The 27,372-nt window shown below is 42.9% G+C and overlaps 1 protein-coding gene across 1 annotated transcript in view; it reads right to left on the bottom strand.

Annotated features, from left to right (window-relative positions):
* Window positions 1–6,533: 6,533 nt before the first annotated feature.
* The window catches only part of LOC306940070 (voltage-dependent L-type calcium channel subunit beta-3-like), a gene marked incomplete at its 5' end in the record, with an annotated part of 31,335 nt that continues 10,496 nt past the window's right edge, over window positions 6,534–27,372 (bottom strand). The window contains 12 exons of the mRNA XM_079525027.1: window positions 6,534–7,110; window positions 10,544–10,714; window positions 11,217–11,312; window positions 19,570–19,721; window positions 20,146–20,246; window positions 20,416–20,474; window positions 20,951–21,028; window positions 22,426–22,445; window positions 22,592–22,671; window positions 23,292–23,407; window positions 23,528–23,650; window positions 24,116–24,235. Of these exons, the coding sequence (XP_079381153.1) occupies window positions 6,643–7,110; window positions 10,544–10,714; window positions 11,217–11,312; window positions 19,570–19,721; window positions 20,146–20,246; window positions 20,416–20,474; window positions 20,951–21,028; window positions 22,426–22,445; window positions 22,592–22,671; window positions 23,292–23,407; window positions 23,528–23,650; window positions 24,116–24,235 (1,584 nt within the window). The 3' untranslated portion in view covers window positions 6,534–6,642. The remainder of the gene's footprint in view (window positions 7,111–10,543; window positions 10,715–11,216; window positions 11,313–19,569; window positions 19,722–20,145; window positions 20,247–20,415; window positions 20,475–20,950; window positions 21,029–22,425; window positions 22,446–22,591; window positions 22,672–23,291; window positions 23,408–23,527; window positions 23,651–24,115; window positions 24,236–27,372) is intronic.

The following is a 27,372-nucleotide window of genomic DNA, read 5'->3' as shown; positions in this document are numbered from 1 at the left end:
TTAACAAATGAATGCATTTTGTTCATCTTGGGAATTGATTGAGTTAAAAGAAAGTGGGGTTAATAATATACTGATAATAACGGTGTATTATACACAGAGTAATGCTTCATTTATAGTCCCATCATACAATGGTGTCACATGCCAAAAATACACCAGATCCAAAAGCTCAATGCGTGCTGCGCTGTAAATGCGTCTTTAAGCTTTACTGCTATTTCCCACCACAGTACAAACAAAGCATAAATCGGGCTTGAGTACAGTAGGCCTACATGGACCAGACTAATAACCTGATTTGGTGATTCAACACGCCATGAGCTTGTAGATGGGCTATTTGTTGATGCCCGACACCCCGTCATACGATATGATACGGCAGGGCAGAGTATAAATCAAGCATATATCACTACAGGACAAGTTGAATCAAAGAATACATATGCATTTTACTAAAGTACTAAGGAACCATAAAAATAAACAATCAGGTTTCATGCAACACTTGCATAGATTTTTTTTCATTTTTTTTCAATCATGCTGCAAATTTCCAAAAAATATACAGAACAAAGATAAAGATAACCTGTGAAACATGTGATTATAACTGTGAAGCAGCTCCAGTAGTTCCAAAAGTGAGCTCCAAAACACTGTAGACCTGCCTATATTAAAGTCGGGTCATTTATGCATTTTAATACGCTTACAGTATATGGCATTCTAACACTCATTATTAATGTTTATTTAGTAATTATGTATAATATCTTATAACAAGATTTACAAATAATTACAAGTGCTGGTCATAATGCATTATAAGCTCAGTGGAACAGCACTTATAGGCCCCTTATAATGCATTATAAATGTGCATATATATCCATTACAGACCCAACCTAATGACAACTTCACTTTTCAACCTATCTTCATATAATTTGTCCTCACTAATGTTCATGATAAAATACCACATTGTTTTTCTACTGGTCTGTGTCTCATAGCAGGGCTGTGGGCAGTTCAGAAACCCGTCCACCAGTGACATCATCGTTAGGCAGATTTATTTTTTAAACAACATTTAAAAATAGAATGATAGCTTCCATTTTTGCATTACAACTTTTCAGGAATAGAAAGCCTGCAGTTTCTATTAGCTTGGATTCCCCATCGATGATGTCACTGGTGGACAGGTTTCTGAACTGCCCACAGCCCTCCCATGAGACACAGACTGAGTAGGAAAAAAGTGTGCTATTTTATCATGATCATTAGTGAGGACCAATTATATGAAGATAGGTTGAAAGGTGGTGAAGTGGTCCTTTAATGCTAATCCGTGTGTGAGCGACATCAACTCACTGCTCGTCTGCATGCTCTGTTTATCGTCTCTGTCGGGTGGAAACCTCATATGTCCAAAACTGTTACTCTTCAAGATTCAAAATTCAAAAGTATCAAAGGTAGCAGATCTACAAGAAAAAAATGTGCCGCTTCGTGTCGCGTTTCGAGCTCGTATCTGCACACTTTTGATACATTTGTGTGACGTTGAAGTATGATCAAGTAGGGACGTTAATTTACAAAAAATAAAGTTAGAATATGGAGATAAGAGGTTTCTGCTCTACAGCTCGGCTCTACAGCAACAATATACAGTACGTCTAGCATTAAAGGGAGGCATTTGAACTCATCATTGGCCAGTGGTGGAAAGTAACTAAATACATTTACTCAAGTACTGTACTTAAGTTACATTTTGGGTTACTTTTACTTTGGTATTCTAAGTACATTTTGATGCCAATCATTTTGTACATTTACTCAAGTACATTTTTAATGTACTTGAGTAAAATACTCTGTATAAAATACTCGTAACAGAGTATTTATATATTGCAGTATTGATACTTTATTTACTTAAGTAAATATGGTGAGTACTTTTTCCACCACTGTCATTGGCTCGTGAACGTAATGGTGCAGGAACAGAAATGACATCAGGTCACAGTTGCTACAGCTGTGAGTCCTTTTACAACAGTGACTCTCAACTTTATTTTTATATCAATGACCCCCCAGTTTGATATGCATTAGGCCATGGACCCCCATTTAAATACCACTGTTATTTCTGCGACCCCATCAGTGGTAATTTAACTCTGAGAGAGTTACAGACCCCTAAGGGTACATTATGTTCCCAGTTAAAGGGGTATTTTACTTTAAAAAACACTTCCGGGGTCATTGTAATGTCTATTCTGGCTTTTGTGTGCATCCCAGGCAGCTATTTTTGGTGAACGTTCCCCCCAGAATATAGGGATGCTGGGGTTCAAGTGGTTAAACACATAAAGTATAAAGTTAGTTTCAGTCTGTTCTATAATGGAAACCTTTCATGTTTTCCTCCGTGACATACTGTATTTTAGGGGGAAACATTTGCATATTCACGTACCGCAATGTGAAAACACATGCAGTGTGCCTGACCTTAACCCATTTTGGGCGGGAACCCCTTTTGGTGTTAGCACTATGTTATGCTTTAGCTATTGAAAAATAGCAGATCTACAAGCTCGTAAGCGCGCCACCGAGTGACGCGCTACGAGCTTGTAGGTCTACTATTTTTGAAAAATCGAAGAACCACTGACATAGAAACATAGCTTTTTCAGAAAACTGTCAGGATGTAGAAGACATTTTTAGAATCTGATCTCAGGTCAAAATGGGGTAAGAGTATCATTTAGGGGTGCTGTGGATGGAAAGGTTATTTAAAGGGGTGTCCTGAGTAAAAAAAAAAGTTTGAGAACCACTGCTGATATTTATGTGACCCCAGAAGGTGTTTTAAAGTGAAATACTGTACCCCATTAACGTCAGATCATTGCTTGGACTGTTACAAACTGCAGTACACACACTTAAGACAATGAAAACATTAAAAAGAAGTGCCGTGCGTAATGGAATGAGATAATGTTTGCCTTCCTCCTCCAAATAGGAGTCAAACTCATACTAAAATGGAATGCTACAATCAGTAATGTGCTACAGTCATCTTGCTCCACAACAATCCATTGTTGGTGTTTAACTTACATTCTCGGATGCCTAGTTTTCATAAGTACTGTTACTGCCGGTATGTGCGTATAATATATATGAGTGAGTAGATAGATGTAAACAAACACTAGTTTGGCTAAATAATTTGTCTGTGAAAAGAGACATTCCCTTTTTTGTGTTTTTTACATTCTCTGTGCTCTTTTCTTTTAGCGTGTCTTGTGTGCAAACATCAAAGACAAGTAGCCTAATCGAACGAGGGTGACATTGACAGTGTACTGCAGCGCCATGGGGCTTAAGCACTTAAACCCCATATGGTTGACAGGAGTCCATCAGGGCTCTATACTAATATATTTTCTGTTTTCTGTAATAGGCTCTATGTACACGCACTAAAAAAAAAAAAAAAAAAAAAAAAAAACGTTGGCCCCTTCCCTACTTCCTTCACAGGTGTTATTCTACTGATGATACTAAAGGCTCTGTTCCATTCTGGTCAAACAGAGCCAGGGTGCTGCTATTGTGCATGTTGGATAACTGGAAACACTCTCAAAGTGTCCTTGAGTGGGTTCCAAATGGCACCATATGAGTCTGTAACTCTGAGAGTGTACAAATGGAACCAAATGGATCCGCCAGAGTTATGGGGGTCCTTGAAATTAAAAAGTTTGAGAACCACACTAAGCCTTAATGTATCATCGATTCATCGGTAACACCAATGATACATTGTGAGGAAAGCTTTCATTAGCCAATCGACAAGCTACAGAGATATGAAGCATTATAAGCTTCTATTTCCTGCCAAACCGAAACCTTGGCAGAAACCTTTCCCTACAATACGGGCGCTGGGGCTTAAGTGCTTAACTTACATTTCATTGCTGTCGGGCGGAAATCTTGTATGTCCAAAACTGTTAATTCCTTTTTCTCCAAAAGGTTTAAACAAAATCACACCCATGTGAAGTGAGTGGTGCAACTCTGTGTGGGGGTCCCCGGAACTTCCAGACCCACTTGAATGAGCCCAGGGAGTCTGGCCGGTTCCGCCCGCGTCCGAAACGGTTGAGAAAGGATAGTTACCGGGGGTCCCTGTACTGTACTGTACTGTACTGTACTGTCACACCCAAAATCATCATATATACAGTTAATATGTCTGTGTGTATTAGGCTGCACAACAGTGACACTTGGTGATGGAAACCAACCAAACGCAATTGTCGTGATCTGACACAACCAGGGACACAGCCAGCCAGAGACACACAAAGCTCTGCATATAGGAGTGGTTGCACCACTCAAAAACAGTGAGAATAGCAGCATATATGGGATCTACAAGCTCACTGTGGTGAGCTTGTAGATCTGCTATTTACTAGATGTGCTATTCACTATATACTTTTGCTGTGACACTGTTTTCTGCCCGACAACAGTGGCAATTTATGGACTCAAACCTAGCCCACATAACACTGATGATTCTGTGTGAGTACAAACTATCTTGACCAAAAACCATGGCAACGTTTCTCTGAATTCATACCAACAAAATCAACCGAACATAATAAAGAGCAAATATGTGAAACCAGATGCCCATCACACACACACACACACACACACACACACACACACACACACACACACACACACACACACACACACACACACACACACACACACACACACACACACACACACACACACACACACACACACACACACACACACACACACACACACACACACACACACACACACACACACACACTGTATATAGGCCTACACTAGATGCATTACTATATCCCGTAATGGACTCAATAGTATAGACATTCCTACTTTTGCTTAGTCTTGCATAGCCAAACGATCGGAGATCAGAATGATAATTCAGTCCCCAATTATTTGGGGTGTATATTTGTCACTGTATTATTATTTGTCACTATATGTGTCCTCTGAATGTATACCCATCCTAACTGCTGCCCCATGATACATCTGGTGACTTCTAAATTCCATGTCAGGGGCTAGAACAGAAATATATAAAGATGGGGTTATTATGATGTTATGTGGCCACACCCACCAGTTCATAAATGTATACCTGGTTTTCACCTTAGCACCACCCACCTGAACTGCCGCCGCGCCCACAGCTATTGTTGTATGATATAAATGGGAGGGGAGGATTTTAGTGTATCACTAGAGAGGTAGTCTCTCTAGAGACTGTTGGGCGAAAAAAGAACATTTGCAACACAGCATTGCAAAACCAACGCAGAGACTTTAAGGTGAACCTTCTACTTGGGCCGGTACCAGGATTGGTTTTCAAAGAAGTGGGCGTAGGTTTGTTTGTGGGGCTTTTCTCCGCTGGCCTATATAATAACCACTATAGGCTACTTTGAATTTTACTTCCCCCAGACGTATCAGTCTCCGATCGCCCAGGCTACGCAATACTAACTATTGATAATCCATAATAGATCATTCAGTTCCGACAAATACTGTATGTGCAAATAGTCTTAAAATAATCATACTCATGCAATAGTAAATATACTTAAAAGTCTTAGGAATTTTTAAGGCCAGTACGTATATTTAGACATCCTACAATTAGAGAAACCTTAGGAAAAGCAGCTAAAGTTGGAATTTGCGTACGGCTGGTAGCCCTGTTCACCGTTTACCACTGTTGACTGATCCATGACATCCCCCTGGGTTTACACAGGGTACAACAGGGGTGTATGGAAGATTGTGGTTATAAAGGATAGTTACAGCTTTCTTCTAAAAAATAGACTTTTCTTTGTGTAATTTATAAAGTGTGACTTAACAGAAAAAATCCGGAGTGTGAAATTTCACTCAGAGAGTATACAAATGGAACCACATGGACCAGCGCATACTGTAGCTCTCAGAGTAAAACTGATGCTGAGGATTTTACTGTGTTGATAAAGTTTTAGGCCAATAAGGGGAGAAGGAGGCAGGAGGGTGAAGCAGGAGTTTTCGTAGCTATATGCTAATCAATCACAAGGTTTTTTTCTTGGGAACGGCGCTATGTTAGTTTTGTTGCTCATTCTCGGGGGGGCCGGGGAGTTTTCATGACAATGCTCATTCTGGAGGCCAGCAGTGGTCTCTGGGTGCATCTGGGTGCACCTGGGGTTTCTTCGGAGCCGGGGGAGGGATGCACTGTCTGGGTGCATCACCAGGGGTTGCCTCGGGCCGGGGGAGCAGGAACTGTCATCAGGGGTCCAGGTTCAGAGATGATCTCGGGGCCAGGTTTAGAGGTTATCTTGGGGTCAGGTTCAGAGGTTATCTCGGGGTCAGGTTCAGAGGTTATCTCGGGGTCAGGTTCAGAGGTTATCTCGGGGTCAGGTTCAGACGTTATCTCAGGGTCAGGTTCAGAGGTTATCTCGGGGTCAGGTTCAGACGTTATCTCAGGGTCAGGTTCAGAGGTTATCTCGGGGTCAGGTTCAGACGTTATCTCAGGGTCAGGTTCAGAGGTTATCTCGGGGTCAGGTTCAGACATATCTCAGGGTCAGGTTCAGAGGTTATCTCGGGGTCAGGTTCAGACATATCTCAGGGTCAGGTTCAGAGGTTATCTCGGGGTCAGGTTCAGAGGTTATCTCGGGGTCAGGTTCAGAGGTTATCTCAGGGTCAGGTTCAGAGGTTATCTCAGGGTCAGGTTCAGAGGTTATCTCGGGGTCAGGTTCAGACGTTATCTCAGGGTCAGGTTCAGAGGTTATCTTGGGGTCAGGTTCAGAGGTTATCTCGGGGCCAGGGCCGGCTGTGTTGGCGGCGGTTGTTCCTCTGGTTGTGACCTCGCTGTGCTCCGTCGTCGTCAGCACCGCTGCGCTGCTGCAGGAGCAGCCGGTCCTGCGACTCCTCGTGGCCGTTGGCATTGTGGTGGGCGTGTCCTTGGAGCCTGTGGTGCGGTGGAGGGTACATGTCCCTGTAGGTGTGGGCGTGGCAGGGGGACGAGTACTCCTCCTCCTCCCCTTCCTCTTCCTCCTCTCCATCTTCTTCCTCTTCCTCGTCATCCTCCTCCTCCAGGCGCGGGCTCTGCCCCCTGCAGCGGCGGCCACCGTGGCGAGATGCAACGGAGTCGCTGGCCTCGTCAGACGGCATCAGGCTGTCCTGCTCCAATGGGGAGCGGGCCTCGTCCCCCGGATCGTCCCCCAGCTCCTCCTCTTCCTCCTCCTCCTTCTCAACTCCCAGTTTCTTGTTCTGGTATCATCGGAGGGTCGGCGGTGTGGGCGATCGATGGAAAAGAGATAGAGAGAGAGAGAGAGAGGAGAGAGAGATGGGCGGAGAAAAAAGGAGAGAGCTGTGTCTTAGAAACCAGGACAATGCCCTCTGGTGACAGCTTTATGCACAGCAAAGACATGATGGCTTCTCTTCCCAAAGCCGGTGTATAATGTACACAATGCTATACACACGCTATGAACGTGAGAGATGTGGGTGAGACACGTCAATGAGTTGGGGGGGGGGGGGGGGGGTCTAATCTTGGAGACAAAATGCGAATGCGTTGATATTATCATCTCCGCCATACTTAAAGGGCGAGACCACTTTGGTAGAGGTTTGGGTTGTGCATTTAGCTTACCATGATGTAACTCTAAAGGTGGTGAAAGAAATACAAAACATGGTGGCGCTGCTGGCGCAGTCAGTAGCGCTGTCACCTCACAGCCAGAAGGTCCCGGGTTTTGATTCCCGCCGGGGGCACTGGGGGCGTGTTCTCTCCTCCGTGTCATTAGCGCCCATACCCTAGGTGGGGTTGGCAAAACGTTTGCATGTTCTCCCCTAGGGTAGGTACCCTCACAAAAAACATGCAATAATTCTGGTCTCTATTCTGCCTCCCCCTGGTCAGCCTGATGGAGGGGAAATGAACTGGTTGGAATAAGGTGTTCCTTACACACGTTACGTCCTACCAGGGAAACTCCCCCCTGTCAGGTGACTGCTCAAGCGGACTGCTCACCCTACTCCTCATGCATTGAAGTAGCTCAGTTTGGGGCTCTCCCCAGGTCAGCAGAGGGAGAGTAGCACCCAGGATTACAGTTTAGGCACCAGTTGAAACAGAATAACAAATGGTTGCTCCATTGATTAGAAAGAAAGAAACTAAGAAAAAAGCCCACAACATCGTCAAAGACTCCAGCCATCCTGCCCATACCCTGTTCCAACTATACTCCCTTCCAAAAAACGCTACCAGAGCATCAAATCACACACCACCCGTCACAGTAACAGTTTACCCCCCAGGCAGTCAGGCTGCTGAACAGCTGACCTTGCACTGGAATGCACTGAAATGCAATGTACCTTGCACTTTATTTGTTTGTGTTCTTTCTTTTGCACTCTAGTTGTTCATGTCTTGTATACACTAGTGTATTGTATTTAAGACTGAGAGTGCTTGGAGCACAATGAATTTAATTGCATCGATGCATTGTATACGGTACATATGACAAACGAACCTGCAAACCTGAAAGTGATCATTCAAAATATGCTCCTCATTGACTTACATTGTACGGTGAAACAGCTCACTCTTTTAGCCCGTAAACAAACACAACTACTGATTCAGACATTATGGAACATCACAAAACCCTGTGTTTAAAATAAATAAATAAATGTCATCTTCTTGATGATTCTACTATTTGAATATCCAGGTTTTCGTCCTAATAAAAATAGCAAAATCAACAGAAGTTGACATTTTTATATCTTAAAAAAACATCACTGGGTTTTGTGATGTTCTTTGTTTGCGTCTGTTTACGTACTAAAATAGTGACTTTGAGAGTTGTTTTCAATTTAATTTCTAATCAATGGAGCAATTATTATTGATCTATTGTCCGTGCACCTTTGGAGTTACATCATGGCAAGGTAACTACACAACCAAAACCTGTACCAAAGTGGTCTTGCCCTTTAAGTTAACTTATATTGTATAAACTGTGCATTATAGTTCCAATAAAAACAAATCTTAAATTCCAAACAAATTTAAGAAGGTGATATTGTTTAGGCATTCATTACATCTCTTGGTTATTAGTGCTTGCCGTTAGTGAGCGTTTCCATACCAGATTGCGGTGCATGCCACTGTGAAAGGGTGCCACATTCACAAAGCATGCTTGGTATAGAGGCTCAATTACACCGTTACAAGACAGCGAATTCAGTCCCACAGCTTGTATTTTCATCTTCCAATACTGCACTACTAGTGATAATATCTGTAATATATAAACACTTAAAGATAGGGTAGTGATCTTTTGGGGTTAAAACAAAACTACCCACCCGTTTTTTTTAATAAACGGAAAATACATTTTCAGGTGACACATTTCAACTAATCAGGAGAGAGTAGTATAGTGGTCCACTTCCAATTCTGTCTGCTCATTTATTTGTGTCACCACTTCCAATTTCACTTGTTTAATCTGTATATCCTGTTCTATATCCTGACTCGATAAAATTGGTATCCCGACCTGAAAAAGCATTTCCTGTTTAAAAGGGCAAACACTCTATAGCAATGAGACACTTATTTGTACCAATGAAAATCACTTACACTACCTTTAAGCCCTGTTTTATACACTGCCGAATGACAGCGCTATGCATAGCCGATATGGGGTTGTTTGAATGCCCCAAAAATAACAAAAGAAAAAAAGAAAGTTGTCACAGAAGACAAGGTGTCCCTCTTGAGATGAAGGTGCTTTGTGAATTTCCTCCCAAGGAAAGCTTTATAGGAAGAGCAAGTGAACAATTCACCAGGAGGAACGACAAACTAGGGCAAAGGAAAGGATGCACTGAAGAAGATATAAAAGCACAGTTATAATTTAATATATATGACCGGGATTCCACAGAGTGAATGACAAATAAGTTTTCATTCACTGATCCATCCCGCTGTTGTGGGCCGGCGGCTCGAGGTGGAGTTGGGAGGTGGTGTAAGGGGGGCGTGGGGGTTTGGGTTGGGGGGAGGTGGAGAATGCATATTATATAAACCCTACTACTCACCCCGTTTGGTACGCGATCATTCAATTAATTCCTGTGTTTCAGAAAACTGCAAAAATGTTAAGCAACGGATGAGTGAGAAGACAGTCAGACATACTGTACATACTGGGAATGCAGATACAAAGTAAAGACAACAGGAGTGAGAATCTGAGATGGAACACGACCCACACGACCCCGGTAAGGACAGTGACACACAGCACAACACATTCAAAATAGGACTTCTACAGCAGTGGTTCTCAACCTTTTCTGCTTTCATTTGAACTGGGGACCCCCCCCCCAAAATAATCATATTCTTAAAAGTCGTTAAATTGTCACTTTAGAAATACAGATGCCCTGTATACCCTGTATAGGCTACTGTATGTTGGTTTGTTTAACTGATGCGTGAGAAAAACATTTGGGGATCCCCCCAGGGGTCCCGAACCCACAGTTTGAGAACCACTGTTCTAAACAACAGTATTTGATTCATGCAGCATACAGCCGCAAATCACAGCTGATTTATACTTAGTTGCATTCCGGACCGGTGGTGTCTCACACCGAAAATAGCAGATCTACAAGCCCTCACTGTGAGGACGTCACCAGCGCACAGCTAAGTATAAATCAGGCTTATACTTCTATAGTTAACCTTCTATTCTGGGCCTCCATTCACCTCTGTGCCTTTTATGCTGCCTATTGCAGGGGGACCCACCTGTAGGCTAGAGGCCACAGAGGGCGGGGTCATCAGGTGCTGCTCCAATAGGGGGTTGAGAGGGCTGGTGCCAGGCAGGTGAGTGGCACGCCAGTACACCTCCAGGTACTCCGTCAAATGTTCACATGCGTCCTCCAGTTGGTTCTCATCCAAAATGACATCAAACATATCCTATAAATGACACAAAACATGTGTGGAGGGAGGGTCCCCAGCAAAATGTGTTAATATAGCACACACATTTTTTTTTCTTTTTTACACAAATCTTCTCTTTTTCAGGGCCCCTGGAACAACATATTTTCAGATTGGGGTCCACGGCCAAATACATGAAAACAAAAACCACTGCTATAAATGACAGCAAACATGTCCTAGAAATGATTACATAAAGAGTTATATTAGTCTGTCGGGTGGAAACCTCATATGTCCAAAACTGTTATTTTGCAGGATTAAGCATCAAAAGAAGCAGCTCTACAAGCTCATTCAAGCTTGTGGGTCTGCTACTTTAGAGTGACGCTGTAGTATGATCAAGTAGGGCGTTAATTTACGAAAAAGCACAAAAAGTTAGAATAAGTTAGATAAAAGTTAGATAAGAGATTTCTGCCCGACAGTCAGCAATGATATGTCCCTTGTGGCAGTGTCTGGTTGGAGATGACACATGTGTGATTTGTCCACTCACAGGGGGACACTGAGACAGCTTGTCAGCAGCCATCAGCTGCACGTTCAGGTGCTTGCTCTGAGACTTCCCCCGGGACTTGATCAGTCTCTGGAGCACCTGAGGAAAAACAAGAGCAAAGCATCATGGGCCAAAAGATACACAACAACAAAAGAGTTCAAGCTACCAGTCTGTAAGTTTTATCTCCATTTGTCTCCCTCTCCTGGGGGAAGGAGGTAAGTGCAATGATCCAAAACGACAATAAATCTAGATTCTAGAATCCTATCTGGCATGCGTGCAGTCTGCTTGTAGAGGTTTAAATCCACTTGAAAATTGTCCACTAGAAGCATGTGTCTTACTCGTTCACTCACTGTAATATTCCCAAAAACAAATCTCTTCTTGTATTAAAATGATTCAGTCCAAACAGTGGTAAAAATGTACATCAAAGTTTACTTCTCAAAAAACACAAAAAGAAAGTTCCACAGGTTTACAATTGTGAGATGTGATGACGACGACGGTAAGAAAACTGTGTGCTTCCAAACTCCAAACTGTTCTGCCACTGACTGACTGCATGCCTCTCAGTCACTCTGATCAAAGCAGCTCCCTAATCACCAGTATAAGCTACACCTGATTTCAATGCACACCAATTATCAAGGTACAAAATGTTCTCTCAATGCAAAGATCCTCTTAAAGGCATAGGCAATATACTTGTAATACATATAATGAAATAAACAATGCATTTAGCAATTAAATCTTCAAACATTTATGTTTTATACATTTTACTGAATACTCATTCTGAATTATGAAATATCAATATGAAATGTTATCTCAGTGGTTTGGCTTCCACATACCCGGCCCCTAATTGCTTTCTATCATGGAAACAATTACAACTTTAAAAAGATTTCAGCCGAACATCTTCTTTGCTCCTTCCATGGGCCAGCAACATTCTAGAATAGAGTGAGAGCAAGAGAGAAAGAAAGAGAGAGAAAAAGAGAGAAAGAATGTGTGGGGGGGTTCTTGTGTGTGTCTGTGCATGTGTGGGGGGCTTCACACAGCTTCTTGGAGTAGGCAGACTTTAGTTATAGGCCTCTCAAGTTCACTTGTCTTCGTCTTGACCCGAACCTTTCGGACCAATCCATTCTCATCTTCTACTGTCTTGACAATCCTTCCCATTAGCCACGAACCTCTAGGGGCTGAGTCATCTGCGATCAGGACTACGTCCCCTGAGACAAAATTACGTGAAGGACTGAACCACTTCTGACGTTTCTGGAGTTCAGGCAAGTACTCCCTGGTCCAGCGTTTCCAGAAAAGATCACTCATGTACTGTACTTGCTTCCATCGCTTACGAGAGTACAGGTCATCTCTTTGGAATAGTCCTGGTGGCAAGTAGGGATTGGTCTTCAGCAACAGCAAGTGCTGCGGGGTGAGAGCTTCCAGATCATTCATGTCATTTGAAGGTGTGGTAATGGGCCTACTGTTCAGAATGGCTTCACATTCACAGAAGAATGTTTGTAGGCTTTCCTCATCAGCTAGGCTCTGTTCCCTCAGAGTAACATTCATTATTTTTCTGATGGAGCGGATGATCCTCTCCCACACTCCACCATGGTGGGACCCTGTTGGTGGATTGAACATCCATTTGATGTCATCTTGGAGCAAGCTGTTCTCTATTTGTGCAGTATTCCACTCCTGCATAGCTTTTCTGAGCTCACGATCAGCTCCAACCAGGTTGGTACCATTGTCTGATTGCATCTCCTTCACCTGACCTCTTCTTGCGATAAATCGACGCAGAGCATTGATAAATGAATCTGTTTCCAGTGAAGTTGCCATTTCTATATGGACTGCACGACAGGCAAGGCAGGTAAAGATAACACCGTACCTTTTAACAGATGATCTTCCCCGTTTAACATCAAATGGCCCAAACAGATCCACTCCAGTTCTGGTAAAGGGTGGGTCGTCTGGCAAGACTCTGTTCCTTGGCAAATCTGCCATCATCTGTTTGCCCAATGCACCATGTTGTCTACGACAGGTTGTACATCGAGACAGTATTTTCCTGATCAATGAGTAGGCGCTGGGAATCCAGTATCGTTGGCGTAAATGAGACAGGATGTGATTACGCCCACTGTGTCCCAGCCTCTCATGAACATCTTGAAGAATCAGATCAGCCACACGATGGTCTTTAGGCAGGATTGCTGGGTGCTTGGCCTCAGCTGGCATCGCTGCTCGACTAAGCCTCCCTCCAACACGAAGGATGCCATCTTGTAGAACAGGATTTAGTCTGAAGATCTGACTACTTCTTTTGACAAGCTCATGCTTCTGAAGAGCAGTTATTTCCTCCGGAAACTTCTTCTGCTGACAGTGACTGATGACGATCAGTTCAGCTTGTCGCATGTCATCCACAGTAAGGTAGGTCTGTTTGAGACTCTTTTTGTAGGTCAACATTTCCTTGTTAACTGATTGTTGATCTTGGTGTATACCATTCAATTCCTTTCTCTTTTGTGACAGGATTCTCAGGGTACTTCTGACTCGGCTGAGCCATGCCACGGCTTTTTTTAGACGTGTCCATGAAGAGAAGTATTCAACCAACTGTTGCACCGCATCAATGCTTTCTTTTGCTGTAACAGCATTCACCACAACGCCTTTCTTCACTTCAGGGTCGGCTGCTGTAAGGCATTCAAGGTGATCACATTTCTCTGGCCACTCTTCTCTTGGTTTGCTGAGAAAATCAGGCCCTGCAATCCAGACTTTGTTCTTCATGAGGGTGCTCACCTTTTGACCCCTGGAAGCGTAATCAGCAGGATTCAGTAGAGTGTTTATGTAGTTCCATTGCTGCACTTTTGATGCTTGCAGGATTGTGGAAACCCTGTTCGCCACGAATGTCTTGAATCTGGTATTCTCATTGGCTATGTACTTGAGTACCGCAGTGCTGTCTGTCCAAAACATAGAGTCTGACAGCGAGAGCTGCAGTTCCCTTTTCAGCATGAGATCCACTTTCACAGCGAGAGTCGCTGCTGTCAGCTCCAATCTTGGGATAGTCGTAGGTTTGAGTGGGGCAACTCTCGCCTTCCCCAAGACGAATGCGCAATGTATTTCATTGCTCTTGTTCTGTTGGACTAGGTATGTGACGGTCCCATAGCCTGTTTCGCTCGCATCGCAAAAATGATGCAGCTGAGCTTTCACTACTTCTCCAAACTCTGGTGGCCTGAAGCATCGATCCACTCCAAAGTTGCTGAGTTGCTGAAGCTCGTCCACCCACGTGCACCATTGTTGTGCAAGATGTTCTGGCACAGCGTCATCCCAGCTGGTTCTCAGTCTACACAATTCTTGAAGGATGCATCTGGCAGGTAGTATGATTGTTGCCAATATCCCTAGTGGGTCGTATACAGAACTCATCATTGACAAGATTCCTCTTCTTGTGAGGGGCTTCTCTTGTATGTTCACTCGGAACTTGAACTGATCAGATTGGATACACCACTGTACCCCTAGAACTCTCTCAACAGGAAGCGAATCCTGGTCCAGGTCGAGGTCTTTGACTTCCTTTTCCCGATCCTCTTGTGGAATGTTTTCCAACACTCCCACGTTGTTACTCATCCACTTCGTCAGCTTGAAGCCTCCTTTCTGACAAATGGACTTCACGTCATGATATAACTTGATTGCATCTTGTTCAGAGGCAACTGATCGAAGACAGTCATCAACATAAAAATTATGCAAGACTGTATCCACCACAGCAGCATCAAAAAGGTGTCCGTTGTCTGCTGCACATCTTCTCAAGGCATAGTTAGCACAGCTTGGCGACGAAGTGGCACCAAACAAGTGTACCTCCATCCTGTACTCCTGCAGTGGCTGTGAGACATCACCTTCTGGCCACCACAAGAACCTAAGAAGGTCAGCATCTTCAGGAGGGACTTTGACCTGGTGGAACATAGCCTCCACATCTGCCATGATAGCCACCTGTTCTTGGCGGAACCTTGTTAGGACCCCAATCAGACTGCTTGTTAAGTCTGGTCCCTGTAGCAGTTCTTCGTTAAGCGTGGTTCCCTGATACGAAGCTCCACAGTCGAATACCACACGTATTTTGTGTTTCTTGGGGTGGTATACGCCGTGGTGTGGGATAAACCACACCTTTCCATCACAGCGGCTTAACTCTTCATCTGGGACTTTAACAGCGTAGCCCTTGTTGATCATATCTTCCATGAATCTGACATAGTCATCTCGGAATGATTGATTCCTCTTAAGCTTCTTCTGTATGTTAATTACACGCTGTTCTGCTAATGCTCTGTTGTTGGGCATTTTAACCGCAGTATTCTTCAACGGTAAGCCAATAGAATAGTGGCCATTCTCCAGTTTTGTTGATTGAGAGACTCTGTCCAAAAACAACTGATCTTCCTTAGACATTTCGAGCTGCTCTCCTTGAGCAGTCTCAGGAAAATCATACTTCAATTGCTGAGTCCACAATTCCTCCAGTTTAGCGACAGAGATCCGATTGGTCAGGATCTGTGGATATCCAGTCTTTGTCCGGCTTCGGGTATTCTCATGCAGTGGTCCGTTTATGGTCCATCCCAAAGCTGTGCGTACTGCATAAGGTCCATCCCTTACACTGCGGATTACCTCATGTGGTTCCAAAGCCTTTGCAACATCAGTCCCAATCAATAGACCTATGTCTGCCTCAATTGATGGGATTTGCACATCACGCAGATGAGGCCACTTATCAACATCTTCCTGGGTTGGGATATTGCCCTTGCTCACAGGGATATCCTTTTGTGTAAACACTTCAGTGAGCTCCATGAAGTCATCTCCATCTAGATGACTCACTTCCAGATCTGTTACGGCATTGCAGGAGATTGTCTTTTGTTCTCCCATAGTGGTGAGAAGGATGTTCACCTTTCTTCCTTGCAGATTGAGGTCATTCATGAGCTTGTTAGTGCAGAAGGAAGCATTACTCCCGGGATCCAGGAATGCATAGCAAGTCAGCACTTTGTTGCCTTTCTTTGCTTTTACTTGCACAGGAACAATAGCGAGAATACTATCAGTGCACCCGGCCCCAGTTTGGGAGCACGTGTCCTCCATGCCTACAAATCCGCTGATAAATGATTGCTTCTCTGCTGGAGCCTCCGCCGGAGCCTCTTCTTTTGGAGGTTCTTTGTCTTTCTGCTTTATGTGTAGGAGTGTAGGGTGTGTTGCTGAACAGATCTGACAGCTCAACTTTTCTCCACAAGTTTTACTCATGTGTCCAGATAAGAGACAACTGAAGCAAAGCCCTTTGCTTTTAAGGAACTCCAGCTTCTCTTTATGCAGCATTTTCTGCAGTTTCTTGCACTGTTCCATTGTATGGTCTCCTTGACAAAAGATGCAAGGTTTGTTGAACGCCTTGTCTGTTTTACCTTGTGTTCTCTTCTTCTCACTTGTACCAGCAGCAACACTTTTCTGTGTGTTTACTTCTGTGGCTGTAGTAGTGAAACTTTTCCTGCCACTTGGCTTGTCTGCGTTTTTATCTGGCAGCTGCACTTTTGGTTTATCCTTCAGCAGTTCACCAAACACAGGGTGCGAAGCTATTTCAGCCTGCCTGTTGATGAATGTCACGACATCTTTGAATCTTGGCCTGCGGTCTTGCTTTTGCTGAATGTCCAAAGCAACACTTCTGAATTTCTCTCTCATCCTGTATGGCAGCTTTGTGATGATCGTGCGCATGCTGGCAGCACTTTCCATTTCATCCAAATAATCCAGATCTGCCATTGCATTACTGCAACTTGTTAAGAAGAGAGCAAATGATTCAAGTGCATTGATGTCATCTGCTTTAATGCTAGGCCAGGACAAAGACTTGTCAATGTACGCCACAGAGATTTTGTATTTATCACCAAAGCGCTCTTTCAGAATTCTCCTGGCTTCCCGGTAACCCTCATCTGGGTTCATGTGAAAACAGCTGCGGACTAAATCTCTGGGTTTTCCACTTGTGTGTTGCTCCATAAAATAGAGCCGATCTTTGCTGTTTTCAGTCTTGGACTCTACACCATGTTCAAACGCTTTCATGAAAGAATGATACTCCATTGGGTCTCCCTTAAAGATAGGAATGGTCTGTGGTGGCAGTGTTGAATGTTTTTGTTGCTTCATTAGGCATTCAGTAATGTCATTTTGTCTTTGCATGACAGTAACCAGAGCATCTGTCACAGAATCATTCATTGAAATGCCGGCAACTTGTGCCACATTGCTACCTGCATCCCTTCCACTAGTGCGGCTGCTGCGCTGACTGCCGTCACTGACCACACTACCATCAGCATGGTTGACTTTACCCTTCATAGGAGTTGACGTTGGCACATTCACTCCATTGCGTTTGGATTTGCTTGAAACCTTTGAGCCTTCATATTGTTGCAAAACATTCAATTGTGCATCATTAACAGCAAGCTGGGCGTGTAACTCAAATTCCTCTCTTTCTGTTTTGAGCTTCAATTCCTGCACGTCTAGAGCTTGTTTGCGCTTAAACGTGGCTACTTTTACTGCCAGTGCAGCTTTTTCCATTTCCAACTTTGCACGTATAGTTGCAGATGATGATGCAGCACTGGACTTAGATTTACCAGACTTTTTGGATGTGACTGACACACTGTCTTCTGGGTAAACAGCATCATTAGCCTTGCTAGCCTCTTCCTGGCGAAGAGTGGCAGCATTTATCCACTGCTCTACAGTCAGCACATAGTCTGTGTACAAATTAGCCTTTGGTAAAAACCAGCTCTCTTGGTCATTGCTCATATCATCCTCACATCCCGCTTGGCAAAGTGCTTCTTTGACATTATCATTGACTCCAGTGAATTCACATAGCAGCTTTCTGTACATAGGCAGCAATACTTCACTTACAGTTGTCACATTTGAATCATCATCCATTAATTCTTGCATTTCCTTCTTTTTCCCTGAAAGTTGACCCAATTTAGCTTTTCTTGAGCCCATTCTCTTTTTCACGTTTTCTTCCATTGCTTTAGGTGTTGGTTTAATCACCCGTTTTTCATGTACATCCTCATCCATGATTATTTGCTTCAGTTAGTCGTTCCAAAATTCAGACAGTTATAGTCTTTTCCACTTGTTAACCAACAGTCACAAAGCACCACAGACAAGACTGTAATTCACTTGCAAATTATCCAACTCCACTTCTTTAGCTGTGTTTCAGTTGTTCACAAACAATTAACAGCAATTGTCTTCTTTAGTTGTCACTTACATGTGTCGTCGAGTGCAAGCTCCTTTTTGTTCCATAAAACCTCTTCAAAGGCTTCTTATCCACTGTCAAGCAAGTTTTCTTACTAAATGTAGAGGTTTAAATCCACTTGAAAATTGTCCACTAGAAGCATGTGTCTTACTCGTTCACTCACTGTAATATTCCCAAAAACAAATCTCTTCTTGTATTAAAATGATTCAGTCCAAACAGTGGTAAAAATCAAAGTTCAAAGTTTACTTCTCAAAAAACACAAAAAGAAAGTTCCACAGGTTTACAATTGTGAGATGTGATGACGACGACGGTAAGAAAACTGTGTGCTTCCAAACTCCAAACTGTTCTGCCACTGACTGACTGCATGCCTCTCAGTCACTCTGATCAAAGCAGCTCCCTAATCACCAGTATAAGCTACACCTGATTTCAATGCACACCAATTATCAAGGTACAAAATGTTCTCTCAATGCAAAGATCCTCTTAAAGGCATAGGCAATATACTTGTAATACATATAATGAAATAAACAATGCATTTAGCAATTAAATCTTCAAACATTTATGTTTTATACATTTTACTGAATACTCATTCTGAATTATGAAATATCAATATGAAATGTTATCTCAGTGGTTTGGCTTCCACACTGCTTAAAAGCTTTAATGACATCGTCAACAAATGCTTGAGAAGCACTGTCCAACTGTACCTTTATTGATTTAGCTGTTCATGCGCCGATTTCCAAAAATGTATATTGTCTCTATCGGGTGGAAATCTGATTATGTCCAGAATTGTTACTTTTCAGGATTTAAATCGAAAAAAATATACATCTACAAGCTCAAAACACGCCGCGTGATGCTATAGTATTTAATGTTGTTTTATGCTTTTCCTTTTTTTTCTAAATTGCTCTGTAAAGAACTTTGAGCTGCATTTCACAACACAAGGTCAAATATCTGCCCGACAGCAACGATATACTGTAACATAACATTCTAACAACAACACAAATACCAAATTACGACATATAGGCATTACTACTTTTTCCACATTGAATTTCAAGTAGTAGTGTAGTGCATCTCAAAGTTGTAGTTTCTATCCTAATACAGTTGTCTTTTTCTGTGTTCTCTCCCCTGGCCCGATTTACGTGATTTATACTTACAGTAGTTGCATGCCTTAGTAAGTTGCACTGTCATATACTGTACCTTTGGTGAGGAGACCTTAACGTAGACAACGATGGGTGCCAGGGAGGTTTTTGCCAGCTGTGACGGGTGATTGATGGTGTCTGCGTCCAGCACCACCAGCTGCAGAGTCTTGGCCAGCTCAAATATCCTCTCGATCTCGCTCTGGACCTCCGCTACATTGCACATAGCCAGGACAGTGTGTGTGTGTGGGGGGGGGGTACAAAATTGGCGCGTTTACACTTTAGACATTTAGATAATAGCTTGTATGTCTATGTGAGCAGTTTTCATGGATTCAAACTCGAGACTGAAAAGTTTTGTTAGGTTGTTAAGTTTTGTCTTAAATTAACATAAATATTATTGCTGTACGGCTTGACTTTACCAACCACATTGGTTTTAGGGTTAAGGTTATGTCTGAGTTATACTTGGTTGCGTGCTGTGTCGCGCACCATAAATAAGCTCTGTGAGCTTGTAGATCGACTATTTTCTAAACCAAGAGTTAGGCAAGAGCAAGACATGTTGGAGTCTATGGAATCTAAATGAATTAAATGAGTCGTGGCGAGGAGAAATTTGAATCCACAAGTTTTATGCAGACGTTACCTAGGCTGGAGCGAGTGTTGGATCTCTCCATCATGGGTCTTTTGTTGAGAACAGACCTCTTTGCGAGAGACAGGTCTGCTGTCACACGTGTGATTGAGATCCTGAAAATGTCAGAACATGTCCACATAAGGTCATGTGAGAGAAAGAAACAAGCTGTAGAACATAAAACACAGTCACTCTTGTCAACATTGACTTTGTTCCGTGTAAACCATAAGGCGTAAGGTATAACATTTATTTAAAATAAACAATCTGTACCCATTATTTACTGACCTTCCTTCAAATCTGTGTTTGAGGAAATCAAAGAGTGCTTTCTGCATCATATCTGTCACCTGTGTAGCAGGGTGAAGAGAGTCACAAATACTGTCACATACTTCATGATCAACCAAAAGTTGATAATGTCCAGGGAACAAACAAGAGGCTAAATATAGCTGAATGTATTAACCAAATCACGAGTGTAACTCATCATTATTTGTTAGTGTAGCTCTCAGAGACAATGCAGCAGTGTCCAGAATAATATTTTTGCTGCCGGGCAGAAACCTTGTATCTCAATATTTGTCGGACACGTGTGTCACGTGAAAGTAGCGGAAATATCCAATCTACAAGCTCACAACGTGTAACAATGCAACGTGCCATAGATTGGCTGTTCTACATTGGATCACAGATTATTTTCTTTTTTTTTTTTTTAGGTTTCCACCCGACAAGCGAAGATATTTTTAAACGTGTGTGAACAGATCGAGGGGGGGGGTTGTTGGTTGTAGGTGTGCTGGAGGAGAATGAGAGGGAGGGTTGGGGTGGTGAGACTGACCTCATAGCCCTTCAGCGAGGGTCCCACGAGAACCACCGGCCTCATGGAGGGCACCACATCATATGGAGGGACGTGTTCCTGCCCAGAAATAATGAGGGGAAGGACAATGGAGGTATACGAGAGTGGACGAGAGAGAGATAGAGGGAGGGGGGGGAGTTAGGTTGACGGATTGGGCATTCAATCAAAGCCAAATGTGTTCCATATAATATATCGTTGCTGTCAGGCAGAAACCTCTTATCTCCATATTTTAACTTCTTGTGTTTTTTCGTATATTAACACACTGATTGATCATACTACAGCGTCACACAACAGCATCAAAAGTAGCAGATGCGCTGCATTTTTTTCAGTTTGAATCCGGAAAAGTAACAGCTCTGGACATAATGAGGTCTCCACCCAACAGAGACGAATATATAGACCATTTAATGCAAACAGGGGTCATCATTTAATTACAAATAAAAATTGTTGTTGTAATTGTTTGCCTATAATGACATGCACATAATAGGTGGAAAGTGGCTAATGAATGTACGGTTGCAGACAAAACAAAACAAAACAAAACAAAACAACAACAACACGTGGCTATGGATTGAGAGTCACTCTGTGGCAGGGCTGTCTCCATTATGACATTTTACATTATTGCTTAAGTAATTGCGATTAACGATTTAATTGCGTTTCTGTCATCGAGCGTTGGAAAATTATGAATTAAAAAAATCACACCCGTGTGAAGTGAGGGGCGCTCTTATCATCGTACATCACATCATTCCGGCCAATCAGAATTTGCGTCCTCATCTTTGTCATCAATGTTTGTGTTACATAATGTTTGTGTTTACACAAACACTCCAAATTGTCCATTCATTGGACAATTATTAATTTACGTCATATTTGGCGGACATTTGACCAAATTTCTCCTGTCAATGGCAAATATTGAGACGTGTGGGGTCAAAAGCTGTATATAGGAGGCCCTCAGAAATACATTACTGTTTGGTGTTTTGGCTTCATAAAACACTAAAGTTGCACAGGGCAGATATGACAAATAACTTAGATCATTTAATAGCTCTATACTTAAAAGATAGTGAATAGTGGAAATAGCCAATCTACAAGCTCAAAACACGTCACATTGAGATTTTTATTATTATTATTACTATTTTTTTAAAGGTTTGAAAATATGTGAACATTATTCAACATGGAAATGATTATGACAAGTATACAACATAATAATAATCTCAAATAATTTTGATTAGGCGATTATGTAATGATTGCGACAGCCCTACTCGGTGGCAATCTAAAGTCTGATTAATAATGTAAAAACATTCATAGGCGGAGAACATATGCTGGAAACTAACTGAATATGAGGCTAAATGCTAGGTGGGGCGGGGGGATTGCTATTCCCTCCTGGGACCCCCAAATGACACCCCTGAATGCAAGTTGAAAGTCAGGTTTATTCTGTTATTGAGACAACTTGCTTTAGGGCAACCTACCTGTTTTTGCTTCTGTTTAGCTTGTGTGAAAACAAGACAGTCAAAATTAATAATGGAAGAGGGTAGTAAGGTAGTCAGAGGGGCAAAGTAGGTTAGGAGGAATAAAAAAGAAAACATGTTTTCTTCTTGGTATTTGAGGGGAAAGGATGGTATTGTAGTTACTTACATTCACCTGCAGATGGTGGTGTGGTTCTCCAGTTCCCAGTCACCATGTCACCTAGACTAGAGGAGTTGCCCCCTGATTTCCTGCAATGCATCCAATAGAACAGAGCAGTAGAACACAGAACTAAATAATCAAACATCCCATGATCTTAGTGGATTAAAACAGTGACCATGACAATCATTTAACAAACATTTTCATGTCAAAGACCCACAAACGGATTATGCTGATATTGTGTCACTGGAAAGACTCTGCCACACTAGTGGGTCTCACATTGGGGTCCAGGGATCGTCATACGTAGTTCCGGGACCATGAGTGGGTTCCAAATTGCTCCCTGCGGGTGTGTGAAAGCCTATTCATAGTCAGAGGGGATGTGTTGTGTGAGCTGTGTCCACCGTGTCGTGACATCATGTTTTCGGTGGTCACCTCTTCACCAAAAACTGGACTATGAATAGGCCTTAACTCAGAGTGTACAAATGAAAACCAAATGTTTCTATTTGTACACTCTAGTGGTTATGGGGGACTAGGGGTCCTTGAAATTAAAAAGTTTGAGAACCACTTAGCTACACTAAATGGAACAGACACTCTTCCTTTAGTATCATTGGTAACACCTGTGAGGAAGTAAGTAAGAGGCTCAATTTGTTTCCAGTACGGCTGCTGTGCATAGAGACAATATGAGGCTTGGTGCACCCCTTCTGTAACACACCTCTGTTTCTGCTCCTGTTTGAGTCTCATGGCCTCCAGGCGTAGAGGACTGGGGATGAAGGAGATGTCACCGCCCTCTTTCACCAGACGTCCAATCCACCAGTCATTATTAAACTTCTGTTGGTTCAACACAAAATCTGTCAGTCAATTAACTTTTGTTGGTTCAACACAACAGCAGCAACTTAACAACAACAATAACAACCAATTTCCGGATTTTTTTTTTTCAACAACACTTACTTCTTTAATGTGCAGGAAGTCTTTGGCATCGAAGTTGACGGCGGCCCCTTGGACAGGACACTCTTCATCCAGAGCCCCACAGTAACTCACATTGGTCTTCACTGCAAACGCTACAGGTTTGGACTGCAGGCACAGGAACGTATGGCAACAAGAAGAAAGAACGCTAGTCAAAGATGAAAACCACATTAAACCACAGAGAATCCAATGAAAACACCAGAGCCCGACCGATGCCGATTCCGCTTTTGGACAGTCCTAGACCGTAGATTCTTTTTTTTTTTTAATGTTTTTTTGTGGCTTTCACCTTTATCTTGTATATTTTTTTTATGGAGGGACAGACAGTAGGCTGACAGGAAATGGGGAGAGAGATGGGGGGAAGACATGCAGTAAAGGCCGTCGGGATCGGGAGTCGAATCCGCGGCACACTGCCAGACTGGATTACCAGCCAAGGTGCCTGGACCACTGAGCCATGGCCCAGGCCTAGACCGCAGATTTTGACCAATATTTTGTCAATCTAACCCTGCAAATTTAAGTCACACATTGCAATAGCGATTTAACTTACACACATAATGTAAATCATAAGTACACTACCTTGGCTCTGTCGAGCTGTAGCTGGGCCTGGCGCTCGGCTTCACGCCGATACGCCTCGCGGTCCTCCTCGGCTGACAGGTCGGAGTCCGAGGGTCTACTGGTGTAGGAATCTGCCGAGCCCTGTGCCAGAACCAAGAGGCACATAAGGAATTAGATTAGGGGTCTTCAACAGGGGGTCTGGGAATTGCCAGACCCCTACAAGAACCACAACGAAGAGAAAGAACCACAGAGATTTCATTAGAGGTCTGATGAGCAGAGTAACACTTGCTGCTCTATGTATGGTAACTAAGTATGGTAAATGGATTGCATTTACTGGCTATTGAACCTGGGACATTCTGATTCTAAGACAGACTACCTCTGTCTGTCTACCTCTGAGCCACTGCTGCCCCCACAACTACTGAATATTTATTTGATCAATCAATTAATATGTCGATTATTTGATTACATCAATTGATGGGATTATCTTTGACTGTGAAATGACAGTAAAATACATAATATACAATACAATTACATTACACCTTTGTGTGTGTGTGTGTGTGTGTGTGTGTGTGTGTGTGTGTGTGTGTGTGTGTGTGTGTGTGTGTGCGGCGCGCACGCGCGCGTGTGTGTGTGTGTGTGTGTGCGGCGCGCGCACATGCTGTGTAAGTGTGATGGGGTGTCTTGTTCTCTCTGACAAACCAAATATAGAACAGAGCAGGCACTCGTTTCCTCTGCTCTCTCTCTCTCTCTCTCTCTCTCCACGCACGCACGCACGCACGCACGCACGCACGCACGCACGCACACACACACACACACACACACGCACACATACACACACACTCCTGCTTGGCCCAAATCCATGCCATCATCATCCCCCACAATGCAGTGAAAAACGTGCACACACACACACACACACACACACACACACACACACACACACACACACACACACACACACACACACACACACACACACACACACACACACACTCCATCCTCCAGTTTATTCTCAGAGGAGCCTCTCTCTCCTCATTAGCAAACTACACTCTGTCACTGTCGGGTGGAAACCTTGTATGTCCAAAACCTTTCCTTTTTTATTATAACTATTTTAGTAAATTCAAAATAGTGAAAATAGCCTGTCAACATGCTCACAATGTGACGCATTGTGAAGTTGTAGATCGGCTATTTTCATTATTTTCGTGAGACACTGTAAAGGCCGTTCATTTATGAAAAAGTTGAAATATGGAGATACGAGGTTTCTGCCCGACACCGACGAATTCTGCAGGCTATCATTTATCATTTAAAGACACGCCCCCAGCATAATACTGAAAGCAGAAGAGTAAACAAAACAAACGATAACCTAATTTCATGCAGAGAAACATGGCATGTCGAAATTCCTTCACATCAGTTATTCATCTTGTCAACAGAGAAGAAAAAAAATGAACCTTGGTGTTGCTATTGTCCAGTATGTCATTATTGTAGAACACAAAAAATATAGACTTTTATAAAGACACACTTTTACTTTTATAAAGACATTTTTAAATCAGAACTTTCTCTAAAATAGTAAAACCAATAGCAAAGCTATAAGCTAACAATGTGTCACGGTGTGGCACATAGTGAGTTTCTATAGATTGGCTGTTGGTGACAGCCCTATAAACATCTTTGTTGTGTATGCCGTCAGTGTCACTCGCGGATAGGAACAGATTTTCAGGCTTTAGGAAATAACTATAAACAAGCGTTTGAGATTGCGTTAGAGATTTGCGTTAGAGATTGCGACGGGAGAAGATGAAAGACTACAGTGATTCACAGGGCAAAATGAACAGTGGTCTTTCAGCTGTGGAGGACGATGAGGTTTGACAATAAAATGTCATATCGTTGCTGTCGGGTAGAAACGTCTTCTCTCAATATTTTAACTTTTTGTGCTTTTTGTTCTTGCTTAATGTAAATAACTCTGGATTAAGAGCGTCTGCTAAATGCCTAAATTGTAAATTGTTTGCTTGTGTTGCATGTATTGCGTTCAAATTCAGACCCCAAACACAGATCCTGATGATGCTAACGTTCAAAGAGGAAGATTAGATATCAATATGAAATGGGAGACGGTGCACTTAATGCAGTGTGTGTGTGTGTGTGTGTGTGTGTGTGTGTGTGTGTGTGTGTGTGTGTGTGTGTGTGTGTGTGCGCGTGTGTGTGTGTGTGTGTGTGTGTGTGTGCGTGCGTGCGTAAGCGTGCGTGCGTGCGTGCGTAAGCGTGCGTGCGAGCGTGCGTGTGTGTGCATGCGCGGGTGTGTGCGCGTGTGTGTTTGTGCGTGTGCGTGCACATCGCCCTGAATCTGTCAATTTCCAATCAGCTTGTAAAGAAGCAGCAAACAAGAGCCGGAGCGGCAACAAAAAATGTAATGACATGAAAGGAAAGGGAACATTATACTTCAATCTGTTGTACAGTAGCATGTTGTTTTACTTCCTTTATGTCACTTCCTGTGACTGGACTAACCCCCTTGAGTTTGTAGATCTTCTACTTTTGCTATTTTTCCTGAAAAGTAACAGTTTTGGACATATGAGGTTTCCACCCGACAGAGACGATATTAAGTATTATTGTATCATGCCAGATAACTTAGATCTGATTTACACTGCACCAGTGCCAGAACAGTCAGCGCCTTATCGAGACAGAGAGCTTAGAGAGAGGGGGGGGTGGGGTGGGGTGGGGGGGTGAGAAGAGGGATACTTACCGATGAAAAGATACAACGGAAAAAGACAAAGATAGATGTTCGTGTGTGTGTGTGTGTGTTTGGGTGCATGAGTTAGAGATTGTGACGGGAGAAGATGAAAGACTACAGTGATTCACAGGGCAAAATAAACAGTGGTCTTTCAGCTGTGGAGGACGATGAGGTTTGACAATAAAATGTCATATCGTTGCTGTCGGGCAGAAACCTCCATAATCTCCATATTTTATCTTTTTGTGGTGGGGTTTTTTTCGTAAATGAACGCCCTACTTGATCATACTCAATTACAACATACATCACCCAAAAGCATCAAAACATCCTTTGGACAACATTTTTGGACATAGGCCTATGAGGTTTCAACCCAACAGAGACGATATGAAACAACCACCCGCTTCGACTCTTATCAGCGGGTGAAACAACAGAGGGTGAGAGGCAGATGTATGCCACGGTCAGAGTGAGGTCCTTTATCAGGAGTACACACTACACAGCTCTGTAAGGTTGGGAAGATATGATGGTAATATATTTTTATGCTCTAAAGTCTAAATGGTAACAGTATAGG

Source organism: Electrona antarctica (assembly GCF_951216825.1).
Source record: "Electrona antarctica genome assembly, chromosome: 2".
NCBI lineage: Eukaryota > Metazoa > Chordata > Actinopteri > Myctophiformes > Myctophidae > Electrona > Electrona antarctica.
This window is presented reverse-complemented; position numbering and strand designations above follow the sequence as displayed.